At 54.8% G+C, this 12,650-nt stretch overlaps 1 protein-coding gene across 1 annotated transcript; it reads left to right on the top strand.

Moving 5' to 3' along the window:
- Positions 1 to 5,547: 5,547 nt before the first annotated feature.
- Positions 5,548 to 11,139, top strand: NCLIV_037970 (Oocyst wall protein 6, related; the record flags this gene model as incomplete). The annotated part of the gene is made up of 6 exons (XM_003883997.1): positions 5,548 to 5,622; positions 6,020 to 6,107; positions 6,648 to 6,895; positions 7,109 to 9,043; positions 9,635 to 10,126; positions 10,942 to 11,139. 6 exons carry the CDS (start codon positions 5,548 to 5,550, stop codon positions 11,137 to 11,139), a joined length of 3,036 nt encoding a protein of 1,011 aa, XP_003884046.1.
- Positions 11,140 to 12,650: the final 1,511 nt, after the last annotated feature.

Genomic DNA, 12,650 nt, shown 5'->3' with positions numbered 1-12,650 from the left:
ATGCGGCATGTCGTCAGTGGTCTCTGATGTTTCGCCCGCTGTGGAGCGGGGGAGGTTTCCAGTCGTCACTGAGCCCGTTTCGTGGTTTTGGCTGGGGGGCCAAGAATCAGCAAAGGAAGGCGCTGGCGAGGACGCAGGGGAGGAACTCAGAGGAGACCGTGAAGAAGAGAGTGACAGAGAGGGGCGCAACAATAATGGAGCAGAGGGAGATGGTAAGCGATAGGGCGACTGTGGGCTAGGTGTTTTCGATGAGGAAAGAGAGGGAAAGGGGGAAAAGGGAGTCGAAGAGACACAAGATGAAGCGAGAGGACGGGCTACCGCCGGTAGCGCTTCAAACACAGAGGACGGACTTGACATCGTCAGAAGCTGAAGCACCGAAGCATCCGGAGACAGCAAGAAGAAAAAAAAAGCCGAAACGAGAGGACGGCCTGAGACGGGAGAAAGAGAGACGAGAGAAAACTCGATCCGTCTCAGGGGTGCCGCAATAGGGAATGCGACCAAAGAGGCATGCGTTCAAGAACCTAGACACCAGCTGGTGGAACACCGAATATTCACTGTTTCTGAGTGCGAAGGCACGATTGCCAATTGAGTGAATATCCGTAACGTACGATAATGGACGGGGTCAGGGGGGGGGGGGAGCGACTCGGCAACTCTCCTAAATGAAGGGTGAAGAAGAGAGACAACATAAGACGCACAGATGGCGTCCACTGCTGAAATACCTTCCCAGTTTATCTCGTCGTTTCCTTTCCTTGCTCTTTGGCTCGAATATGCACAAGGCTTAGAATTGTTTTCTGCATTCTGTGCATGCCACTGGCACTTCTGCTACAGGTCTAAAGCAAAAACCTTGGAACCTCAAAATCCCAGAAGGATTGTTCTGGTTATTTACGTAGAACAGAGAGTCTCCCAGACTCATTTGAAGATCTGTTCCAGTCTCTCGTTGGAAGCAACACTCCTGGTTTAGAGCATGTGTTCTGCGGCTTCGGCCATGTCACCCTGACTCCAGTTGCGGAGAGAGAGATGCCGTTCTGGCCGTCTGTTTAAGTCGTTGACAAAACCGCGCGTTGGCCGGTTCGACGTAGAGAGTGTTTCTTCCTTTCGATGCTTCCACGGTCACCAGCGTCGACACGGGAAACCCCCTGGCCCCTTGTCATGGCGTATTTGACTCTTGGGAGCACAGAAAATGGCCGCGGAAAACGGCTTGAAAACAAGGAAGTCAGGGTTGACGCGCTTGTGCTTCTATGGATTCCCGCTCGAAGAGCAAACACCAAACGCTCAAAAACAGTCCGAGCCTGACAAGAATCCAGAGCGCGTTCGGCCCTTTCGACTCTATCGTTTTTCTGCGGCGAAGAAACGGACGGGAAAGCAACGTCCTGACAGTTTAAAGCGACACAGAGCTACCTCTCGCACTATTTGTCCTACTCGACGCCCTCTTCACTTGAGTCAGAACAGTCAGGACAGGCGAGATCACAGACATGACATGACAAAAACCTCACGGCCTCGACTCAATAGAAGAAGGCTTCTGAATGGTGCCCCTCCGTCGGGCGGTTGAAGAAGCAATGAGGGAAATGTGAAGCGCACACAGCTCGCTGCCAGATTTTCGAAGCAGCGATTTGCTTCTTGATTTTTGGTGGCAACAAGCTACGCACGAGTAAAACAACTAGGCAGGCTTTTCGTGCAGCCTGCCGCGACGAACGACATACGGTGGCACTCTCTGTCGGCCAGGCTCGTGCTTGCTCAGTATGTTCCGTTTGCAAGAAAGGACGTTTTCTTTGCTTTCTTGTGTGACCAAAAAGGCGAGAGAGTCTGCAGGCGCATCCCAGATTTCTCATGCTGCGCCTTTGTTGGTTCTGAATCGTTAGAATACTGCGATCGTTTCGCCGCTCTTATTGCGTCAACCCGTGGGGGATCGTCTTGGCAGACCTCTGCCCGTCGACATTCCGAGCATGAGACAACAAGGCGACGAAGCGGTTTCCCCCGCTCGAGAAAAACCCGGGAATTACCATTTGCGCGACAAGAAAAACGCCCTCTCGTTCCTTCAATTCATAACGAATACGAGGAATTCTCCTCGAAATAGGAAAACAGGAATCGGTGGGGGCCTGAGACCAAGTAGCTTCCAGTCCGCTTCGGAAAGCGTTGCTCAGATTCTCCCCTGCAGATCTCGATTCTTCGAGTTCTGTCGAGCGACTCTCAGACAGACTTTTGAATCTGCAGCCCTTTGAGAAGAAACGCTTCATACACAGACATCGTTTGGGGGGACCAATATCTCGTTTCCCCGGCGCACGTGCTGTGAGAAGTCTGAGTCGGCTTCTCGCACAGGTGCAAACATGCTGTTCTACCACAGATCCTTAGAACCAGGCGGAACGCCATGTCACTTTGAGCCCTCTGAGGGTATACAGTGCTAGTGTAGGCTATCCTGTAGGTTGAAATTCTCATCTACCACGAGGCAAGAGAGGCGCGCAGCTCCAGGAGAAACTTGTGGATACGTTTGACACGCACAGAAACTCGATTCATTTCCTGTCCTTTATTGCCAGATGATTTACTTGCGGGTGTGTCTGGATAATCCAACTTGCGAGCTGCAGCCTTGGCACGAAATCCGTTCGGAAAACAGACAAAAAAAAGCTTGCTACACGCCAGGGCTCCGCATACCGGTAAACGTGGAAGGCTGTCTGACAGAAACTTCAAGGCCAGCAATTTAAAATAGACAAATAGCGCGTGCCTTGATGCACTGGCCCAGTAGGCCGACGGAGGATGTCGGCATACCTTCTAACGCCGCTATGGAAATACTGAGACTGAGGAATCTCCACACATACATGGCGGATATCGATACATCTGGAAATCGTTTGTATATGTATGCGCTGCAGCCCACCTTCTGTAGCATACTTGTTTTCGGTAGCCCCATTGCCAAGTGCGTGTCAACATGTCCTCTTGAGAAAGGTGCGACAACACTTCAAACTCTCTGGGCAACACGGCCCTCCAGCAGCCCTCGTGGTTTCGTTGCGGCTGAACTCCAGGCGGTCTCACGCTTGAGTTCACTTGAATTTTTGAGAGGACGCTTATCAAAAAAGACGCAAAGCACGTGGGAGGCGCGCCGTTTTTTGACTCTTCTGTACGCGAATGTCGAGTGCTTTTTCCTCGTTTATGCCTAGTGTCTTGTTCTAGGGAATACACCGTGGCTGAGTTTCCTTTCGTGTTTCCCCCCTCGCAAACGCTAGCAGTCATTCAAGGAATCTACAAACGTTCATGTCGATTCATTTTCTATGTGCAATAAATACTCCTTTTCGCTTCAGGGCCGAATCCGAGATTCGCTTACGTGAGCAACTGCACACGACCGTGTTTCACACAAAGAGAAACGTTTGTCGGCGAACAGGCTTGGGATTGTTTACCAGGGGCCACCCGAAAGCTGCCATTGTCTCTCTGGCACCTTCTGTCATTGTTTGTTTGCACATCCACCGAATTATGGAAAACTACCGACAACGTGTGGAGATTCCCGCCTACATTCCGCTCATGCGAGGCAGCTAGAAGTTCGTACATCTTGAACGAAGTTGCCGTTTTGGTAAACGCGGCGCGTGTTCGTCTTCCGCAGACTGCACGAAGGAAGGAATCCACGAAAAATCCCGGTTCCAAGCCGCGGGAGCCCCTTGATATTTCTTCGCTCGAAACAGAGTCTTGTCGGCTTCTCATGAACGGGATTGTCGTGAGCAGGATGCATCCTTACCTGAATTTCTGTCGGGTCACTTGGTGCCTTTCAGTTTGAGTATAAAACCGCGGCCTCTAGCACCCGTTTTTGTCGCTCTTTCCTTAACCAGGTAACATAGTTGGCGAAGTTTTGCCGGTGCTTCTCTGCGCCGCGTGAGTTTGCGAGATGGGGTAGTCTACTCGTTTTTGTCGTTGGGTTTTCCGTGTTTTTTTCTGTTTTCCCGCTGCCTCATTGCTGTTTTCCTCGGATGAGGTATTCGTTTCTGAGGACCATTGACGTCTTTTCCTACTTTGCTCGCTCCACACGTTTCGGGAGCAGTGTGGGCTCCCAAGTGTGAAACTCAAAGGAATTGACGGGGTTACGGCGCAGTAACGTGCGACCGATCTCCACATGGCCATGCTCAACTTCCACTCTCCGAGCAATCGTTCAGTCGTAACCCATCCGAAAACGAAACTCGACTGGTGAAGAGCTGCTGTGCGGAAAAGAAGGCGCTGTCCCTGTAGGCAGATATTTGTGTATTTCCATTTACCTCATGCGTCTGCATCCGTATGTGTATACACGAATAGTTTTACACATGGATCACTCTCAACGCTGGTAAATAGATGCTGGTACCTGCGTGAATCCGGTTCCAAAGTTTTTCCAACAACGCAAAACGACGCATTTGCGATCCGCCACTTCATGAGACTCCTGAGACGCAATCGTTTCCTCAATCAAATCGTCTTTCTGTGGGAAGTCGACGAACTCAGGCTCCCGGATTTTACCGCAGCTAAATGGATCTACATATGTGTATTCTTGTACATTGTAAGGTTTCGGTTAGGTATGCGCGCGAGTAAATGTATGCGTTTGTACAGGTCGAGAGTGTTTTTGGCATGAATTGAGCAAGCGCGTCCGCGAAGGACCGTGTGAGAACAGGTTTCCACTGTCACGTCAGGCCGGGCAGAAATTGCGAGTTGCAAAGTGCCCACTTGTTGTGTTTCTTTACCGCCGTCGCCTGTGACTCTCCGCAAAAGTGCCTCTAAAGCACAAGTTGTCTCTGCCTCGCGAGTCTCTCAACTCGCTGCGGATCGTTTCAGGCAGCTGATAAAGGAGCAACTGAAGAGACCATGGCGCAGGAGTCGAACGCCTTCGACTCGTCCCCCTCCTGTCCTTCCAGGAAACAGCCGATGGTGGTGCCGAGTCCTTTTTCCGGGAAGGCGAACCTAGGAACTCGTGAAAACGTCAACACGCAAAGCGCGAAAAGCGAAGTGTCAACCTTCCACGCGCTGCCGCACAGTAGTTCTTCTCATGTGTCGTCTCCTCCTTCTCCACACAAAAGCGAGAGGTTGAAACTGATAAACGGTGCGGCTCCTCAAAGTTTGGCTAGCGCGCCACTCGGAACTCTCTGTCTGCTTCTTTTACTTTCTTTGTCTTTCCTTTTCCTGAATAAGCAAGTTGCAATGCCAATGGATCCGTTTCCTCGTTCCAGTGGTCATGAGTGGGTGCCTCTGAAGGCGCGAGAACCGTCTGCAGGGGCACGGGTTCGACCGTTTCCGAATTCCGTCTCTCCCGGTCTACCGAACAGCCGCAACTGCGGGCACCACTCGCTGCCTTCCCTGGAATCCCTCCCAAACCCATCAACGCGTCCCTCGAACCTCTCCGCTCGTTTGTCGAACTCGAAAAAGTCCGGCCCTTGCCTTTCGTTCCTTCCCGGAGTGCTCTTCGCATCAGCGGGGCCGTCTTCTGCGTCCTCTGGAGAAGACACCAGCAGTGCCGGAAAAACCAAAAAGAAACAGATCGACAGTGTGCTCATGCAGACACCGGTCCTCGAAGTCGCGAAACAAATCGCCTTCCCGGACCCTATATTCGGAAAAATGAGCTTCCAGTGCCCGCCAGACTACGACCTTGTCTTCAACAAGTGCCAGAAAAAAGTTATTCGGCCCCCCATGGTACCCTTTTGACGTCAAGCACACTCGACACACATACACGTACACCTGTCTATCTATCTTTATATCTATAGACATATATATATATATATATATCTGCGGCGATAGAAACGCGTTCATCGATATATGTATAAATATATATATATATATATATATATATATATATATATATGCGCGTCATGACTGGTCAAAGTTTATGGTTGTGTTTGTGTGGGGAAGCTGGGAAGAAGCGTGCCCATGAGACACACATATAGGCTAATGCTTTTATATCAATATATATATATATATATATATATATATATGCGCTTGCATGTATCTAGGTGTTTTTTCCACGACGTCGCCATACCGTTGGAGGTTCTTCTGATCGGCAGTAGTTTCGCGGGACTGTTTTTGTCTTCAGCCTTCCTGTCCGTATGGATCCTATATGAATGAAGACGGCAACTGCATTTCTGTCGACAAAGTCCCCGCAGAGAGAACCTGTCCTGCCGGTGAGTGAAAGCGTCACTCTCCAACTCACGGACAAACCCTCAAAACGATTTTGGTTAATTATCGAGGAAAGGCGACTGCAGGAGACAACGACGCTGCCGGGATAACGACGTGTTATTAAAGAGGATTTCACTTGTGGAAGCAACACATCCATCCCAGTCCATGCATGCAACGCCGTATTACGCGTGTACCATGATCATGCATCTACCACGTAGATCACATGTATCAAAAATACACTGATGTATGTGAATACGTGCGTATGCATCCATGCATGTGCGCATATATATATATATATATATATACACACACACACAAATGCTACCTGAGAATGCGGTGAAGAATTGCGTGGGCAGTCCGTCTTTTCAGTGACCTGGACACGGCTGTTTTTTCTGGCGTCTTTTTGTCTGCTCTGGGCGAAGGTTTGTGTCGCGCAGCGCAGTGTTTCCCCGCTCTCGGTCCTCGAAAGGTGCACAGAGTGCCGCAAACGAGCTTTGTTTGTTGTGAAGCGAAGGCTCCCCCTCCCTGTCCCCTTGCTTTGTCAGGCTACCAACCCTACGAGAAAGGCTGCCTGCGCCGGGACTTGATCCAGGCAGTTCCGTTCTGCCCTACGCACGCTTTCCAGTTGTTCCAACACGGATCCGAGTCGGAGTGCATTAAACTGACCGAAACGGAACCGCTTTTAACGTGCAAAGAAGGCGTTTTCGACGCCACTCTCGCCCTCTGTGTTTCCCACGGTGCCGAGGACCCGGCAGTGTCTTGTCCACCCGGCTTCGAACTCAACGCCGAGCAGGTTAGAACGGTTTCCCATTGCTTGTCAGTCCATCCTGCGCATGTGCAATTTACCGTCCGTTCCGCAGACAGGACGAGCGCGGTCTCGGACCGTACCTGAGTGCACATTTCCCCGTCACTTTCTCGTCTCTTTTTCGTCCGTCTTCTTTCTGTCGATTCGCGCTTTGTTTCCGCCTGGGGACAGATTTTGGTTCCGGATGTCTCGCCTACGCAGGTTCCCCTTCAGTGCGAGCGGCGACTGCTCGTCGATCCCGTTCCCGTCTGCGAAGAAGACTGGGAGCTCTCGCCAGACCCAGCGACGGGTATTTTGGAGTGCATTTCCAAGCGGAAACCGCCTCCCGTTCTGGTGTGCCCAGACGGCGACTCCCGGCTGGTCGACGAGGCATGCGTCCGGGAAACCCTCTCCGACCCGACACCCGCCTGCCCCGCCGGATTCGTCTACAGCCGGTGGGACGACATGTGCCGTCGCGTCCAGGCCAACGCGGCGACTCCGATCTGTCGAGAAGGCTGGAAATTCATCAAGGAAACGGGAAAGTGCACGCTCGAGGAAGAACCCACCTACCTGTGTCCCGGAGACACGGACGAGGACCTCCAGACTCTGCAGCCGGAAAGCAAGGATGGAGGAGCGCAAAGCTGGTGGCCGGAGAAAAACGGCGAGCGAGCCGAACAAGAAGAAGACTCCGACCCTTGGAAAGCTGCAGGTGCCTTCACAAGGGGACGTGTCTGGGACACTGGCTTCCGAGCGATGCAGCAGGCCGCGTTTTCGGAGCGACGCGCCCCGGGAATGGGGAACTTCGAGACGGAAGGCAAAGCCCGGACGGTCCAGGGCCAAGCCAAGGAGTGCGCAACTGTTGAGGTGCGCCCGCCAGAACTGGGCTGCGAAAATGGAGAGTTAGTATCCCTGTTTGCCCTCGAAGAGCACCGAGGCACGGCGGCCGCACACGCTTCGCCGTCGCGTCTCCCTGATAACATCCACGGCTTTCCTTCGGCCCTTTCGGCAGAGGATCTCGATACTCCGTCGCCTGTCTTCGAGGAAACCCGTTCCTCGCCTTCCTCCGACTCCGGAAAAGGGCCAGCCCGTAAGCAGCACTTTGCCTCCCCAGACACTCTTGCCGCCGAAGACCTGTTCTCTGATGCTTTTCCTGGTTCCTCTCCGTCGACTGCGTCTTCGTTTGATGAAGGGGAACAAAATTCAGCGTTTCCCTCGCGCCTGAAGATGCTGAACCTTCGGCGGCCGCTCGGGGGCCTGGGGCGTGGCTCGGGGAGTTCGGGGACCGAAGACGAGCGAAAAGAGAGAGAGCAGAGGGACAAACGGGCGAAGCGAGACGAGGTCGGGGAAGCGCTGGCGTCCCCGGACAGCGCGCCTCCCTCGGCTGTCGAAGGCGAGACTCTGGAGCAGCGGGGCGAGGCGAAGGTCTCGCCTGAGACCGGAAGGAAACGGGCCCTCTCGTCCCCCATTGGCGCCCCAGGCCCGCGCCGAGGCGGGCAAGTGGGGGACAGCGACGCGGGTCGTGAAGCGAGACGCCTGGAGGCGAGCGACGAGGGCGCTGGTCAGAACTCGGAGCCTCACGAGTCTCAGACGAAGCGACAGGAGCGGAAATGGCCCCCCACTCTTCTCGACTCCCCGTTCCAACTTTCGTCCTCAGACCGGTGGAAACGTTCGCAGCCTCTCAAAGGCTCCGGAAGTTTCGTGTCGCATTCCCGAGACGGTCGCTCGCCGTCCGGGACCTCGACGTCGTCCAGTTCGGTTTCCAAGACGGCGGAAGCACACACGCCTCAGGCCCCCCTGCCGCTTCACCGCTCTCCGCCCCCGTCTCGGCAGCTGTCGTCTTTGTTCGAATCGCCACAAAAGGCGGCGTGGGTCTCGCCTCAAGGGGAGGCTCTCCGCGAACGCGCAGGACACGCGCCCTTTTCGTCCGCGTTCACTAAGGCGACCGAGTCTGGCCTCGTCTGCAGAGAGCACATCGTCGTCGCGCCGACCGTCCTGCCGGGAGAATGCTCGCAGAATGGCTCGGCACCTCGAGGGCGGGGAAAGGAAGGGCTGGGGGCGAGGGAGGAGTGTGTCGAAGTCCGCACGAAGAAGCCGATTCTCAGATGCCCCTCTGGTCAGGTTGTCGATGATCTTTTTTTCACACCTCGCTGTGAACAAGTAGGTGAATCCCCGGTTTGGAACACACAACGGTCTCGACCCCACGCCCTCTGACGGTTCGTCTCGCGTTCCTTTCGTTTTCCCCACGCGTGTTACAAGGGCCTGCAGATCGAGACACTTGCATATGTGGCGGGAATGGCACACACTCGAGTGATTCGCCACAGTTCCCGCTCGTCTGCTGATCTGCTCTCTCTCACTTCCTGACGCGTGTGTGTGCGCCTCGCTTCACACGTCTGTCCAGGTCAAAAACGCTCCTTTTGAGCGCGTCTCTTCTCTCCAAACGCCCTGTGCGTTTGTGTCTCACTGCCGTCTCGCCACCACCTCTCGCCTTCTCTCGCCTTCTCTCGCCTTCTGCCGCGTTCTCTCGCCTTCTGCCGCGTTCTGCATGCCTCTTGCCTGTGTCGCGTCTTCTGGCTCGTTCGTCTCTGCCTCGGTCTGCGCCGTCGGGCAGTTGCTGTCTTCATCTCTCTCTTTCTCCCTCTCTTTTCCTCTCTTCTCCTGCGTGCTCCCTGGACACCCCCCGACACGCGAATCCCAAGTCAAGCAGCCGCCCCCTCTCCGCCGCATCCTTGTGTCTGTGCTTGTCCCCAGGTGGACGTCGAACCCGTCACTCTCGTCTGCGCCGACGGCTCGCCGCCTTCGTCTCCTCCGCACTCAGCAGGGCCTTCGTCGGCGGCCTTTGGCGACGCGCGATGTATGCGCAAAGAATTCGCGCCGAGCGTCGCCCTCTGCAGCGAGGGGTCGGAGCTCCAGGCAGCGACTGGCAAGTGCGTCTTGACGCTGAAAGAGACCCCGGGCTGGACCTGCCCGACTGGGTACCGGCTGCCAGAACGCGAGTTGCCTCCCCAGAGCGCCAGGGAGATTGTCGCCCCACACCTGGGCTCCCGAAAAGGAGACAGCGCGTCTCCGCTGGTCGTGGGCGCGCCCCTTCCCGCTGTCCAGGCTGGCTTCTGTGAGCGCCTCGAGTACGCGAATGTGCAGTTTATCTGTCCGGTCGGATTTGGAAGAGAGAAGGACAAGAAAACCAAGGAGTGGGTTTGCGTGGCCGACAAGGCAGTTCCTTCCACACGCCTCTGCGCCTCGGTAAGTGCCTCGCAAAGAAGCCGAAAAGGCGGCGAGAACGGGAAGGCTGGCCTTGTCTGAAGCTTTGCGATGCCACGTAGACAGCAGCCGTAGAAAGGCGTCCGAGACAGAACGTGGCCTTGCCGCACCTCGAGCCTCACGGGAGGTGCCGGATTTTCGGTTTTGAAAAGAAACCCTAGGGAGTTTCCTCTGGACACCCTGTCTTCTCTCATCCAGCTCGGCGCACCCTCCGTAGGCCTGTCGCTTTTCCTTACAGAGGAACAGATGCGCCCACGCGTCTCTGATCAACTCACCGCCAGGCGTGAGCCTCTTTCTGCGCGGCATCGACGTTTTGTGCCTTTTCAAACCCTCGGAAAAGTTGTGTGGCACATTGCAGCGCCGTTTTCCAGAGCTTTGTTCTCTGAACTAGGCTGGCGGGTTATCCGTGTCTCTTTCTTCTCCGTCTACCTCTTCGGGCGCTCTGTCTCATTCTTCTTTCTCGCGCCTTACGTCTCTCACGTCACCTTGCATTCCTGCATGGCTCTCGCTCGCTGTTCGCTTCTCTTTCTCTTTCGATCCTCGAAATGTCGCAGAGCTCGCTCTCTTAGGGCAGCGACGTACGTCCCCATATGCATTTAGGCAGGAGCCCTCGTGACTCGCGTGTGCTGCAGCTGGCTGCCCCGTCAAGTGTCTCCTCGTCTCGCTCGCGTACACCTCCCCTTGTATTTCCGCTGTCCCGCATGGGTTGTGCCCCTCCTCTGGACTTCCCGTGTCCTGCCTCTCGCGCGCTCGTGCCACTGTCTCTCCTGTCCGGCTGTCTCTTTCATCTTTTCCAGGGATTCTTCCTCGAGGGCGACGTGTGCGTGATGCATCTGACCATGGCGCCTTCCCTCGTCGACCAAGACGGCAGGCCGTTCCCCTGCGTCACGCGCGGGGACGGGACGAACTCGTGCGGGCATGCCGCCGACTGGCAGGGGGCCTTGGGAGTCCCCGAAAATGAAGCATCCGGACTGAAGAAAACCGGAAAACTTTGAGAGCGTTCCCGGAATATACGGTGACGCCTGCCTGCCTATAGGGAGGGTTCGGAGGGCGGTTTTCCAAGACCGAACGCGATTCAGTTCCGAGCACTATTAACAGCTGTACGCGTTACTCAGAGCAGCTTTTCCGAATATTCGGTAGCTGTCTGGGTCGGACACTGTTCCCTCCAGAAAGTACGAGAATGGTGTTCGCGCCCCGGTAACTCCACACACATACACAGAGCGGAGGCGGAGCGATAGGCAGGAGCAGACAGCTTGGGAAAAGACAGGGGAGGTTTCGACGACGTTTTCGCCTGTCCTGACTCCGATCGTGGGGGCAGCGTAGTGTTTAATGCGATCGACATTCAAGGCCAGAGGATGAGAGAGCTGCAAAACAAGCAGCGCGGAGTTTGGTAGGGTCGGGAGGTTGGAGAAAATGGACGTTCTCCGGAACCGGGCGAAAAAGGCAACTCAAAACGAGAGGCAAACTGTCTGCGAGGCGATCGCGGCCTCTACGACTTCTCTCCGAAGCAGAGATATCTGGGAAGACAATCGGCCAGTTTCCACACGGGATTGAAAGGGAGAAAGGCTGTGGTCTGAGTACAAAGCTGGACGGAGACGCAGGGGCAGAGAGAGGAGAGAGAAATCTGGGCGCTGAGAAGACCAGAGAGAAGCCCTAGCCGAGAGTGTCTTTTGGGAGGGGTCGGACGCGAGAGACGGGGCGCTCTCTACAAGACGTGAAAAACTCGGGGAGGAGTGTGTCGTCGCGGAAAAGGAGAAAACGTCGGAGAAATGCGGAAACACCGATGAAACAGTGAGGCTGACGCGTCTCCATGCCAGTGCGAAGAGTCAGCGAAAACATTCCATAAGCGATACGTGTGAAAACTGCGTTCGTGGTGCTTCTCAAGAGAGAAAAGATCCCCATTGTGGGAGCGAGCGTTTCACATGAGAGGGAGGAGGTTACGGAGAGACTTTTTCTACCGAGACAAGGACTGCAGATAACCCTTTGTTAAGCATGAAGTTGGGAAGGAAGGTTCTTCTTTCTCGTGAATGCAGGAACTAAAACTGGAAACATAGGGTGGACCGACTGGCGCCGACAGGCTGCCACAGTTTCCGCCTTCGACACTTCTATGAATGATTCCAAAACGCTGCGGCGAAAGCGAATTCAGTCTCCAGTTGAACCGATCCGGTGCCTCCCACTTTCCACGCCTTCCGCTCATTCCTGTCCCTTCTTAAACTCTGTCTCTGCCTGGGTCTGCTGCAAATGTCCCTCTGCCTCTCTCCTTCACGAACTGCAGTCGTGTCTCCCTCTCGCCCTCTCTTTTTGTCTTTCATCGCTTGTTCTGCCCCCCTCGCTTTTTTCGCCGTTACAGAGGCTAACAAATGGAGGCTCGGGAACCCGATGCGTTTCGATGGACTCTCTCTCTCAGTGCATGCAGCCAGAAACACGCTCAGGGTGGATGGGGACGAGACGCTGCACGCAAAACGCCCACAGGAAATGCAGAGAGAGATAACCTGCGGAGAAGGGC

This window comes from Neospora caninum, chromosome VIII (genome assembly GCF_000208865.1).
Source record: "Neospora caninum Liverpool complete genome, chromosome VIII".
Lineage (NCBI taxonomy): Eukaryota > Apicomplexa > Conoidasida > Eucoccidiorida > Sarcocystidae > Neospora > Neospora caninum.
The sequence above is the reverse complement of the archived record's forward strand: the minus strand, read 5'-3'. Positions and strand labels throughout refer to the sequence as shown.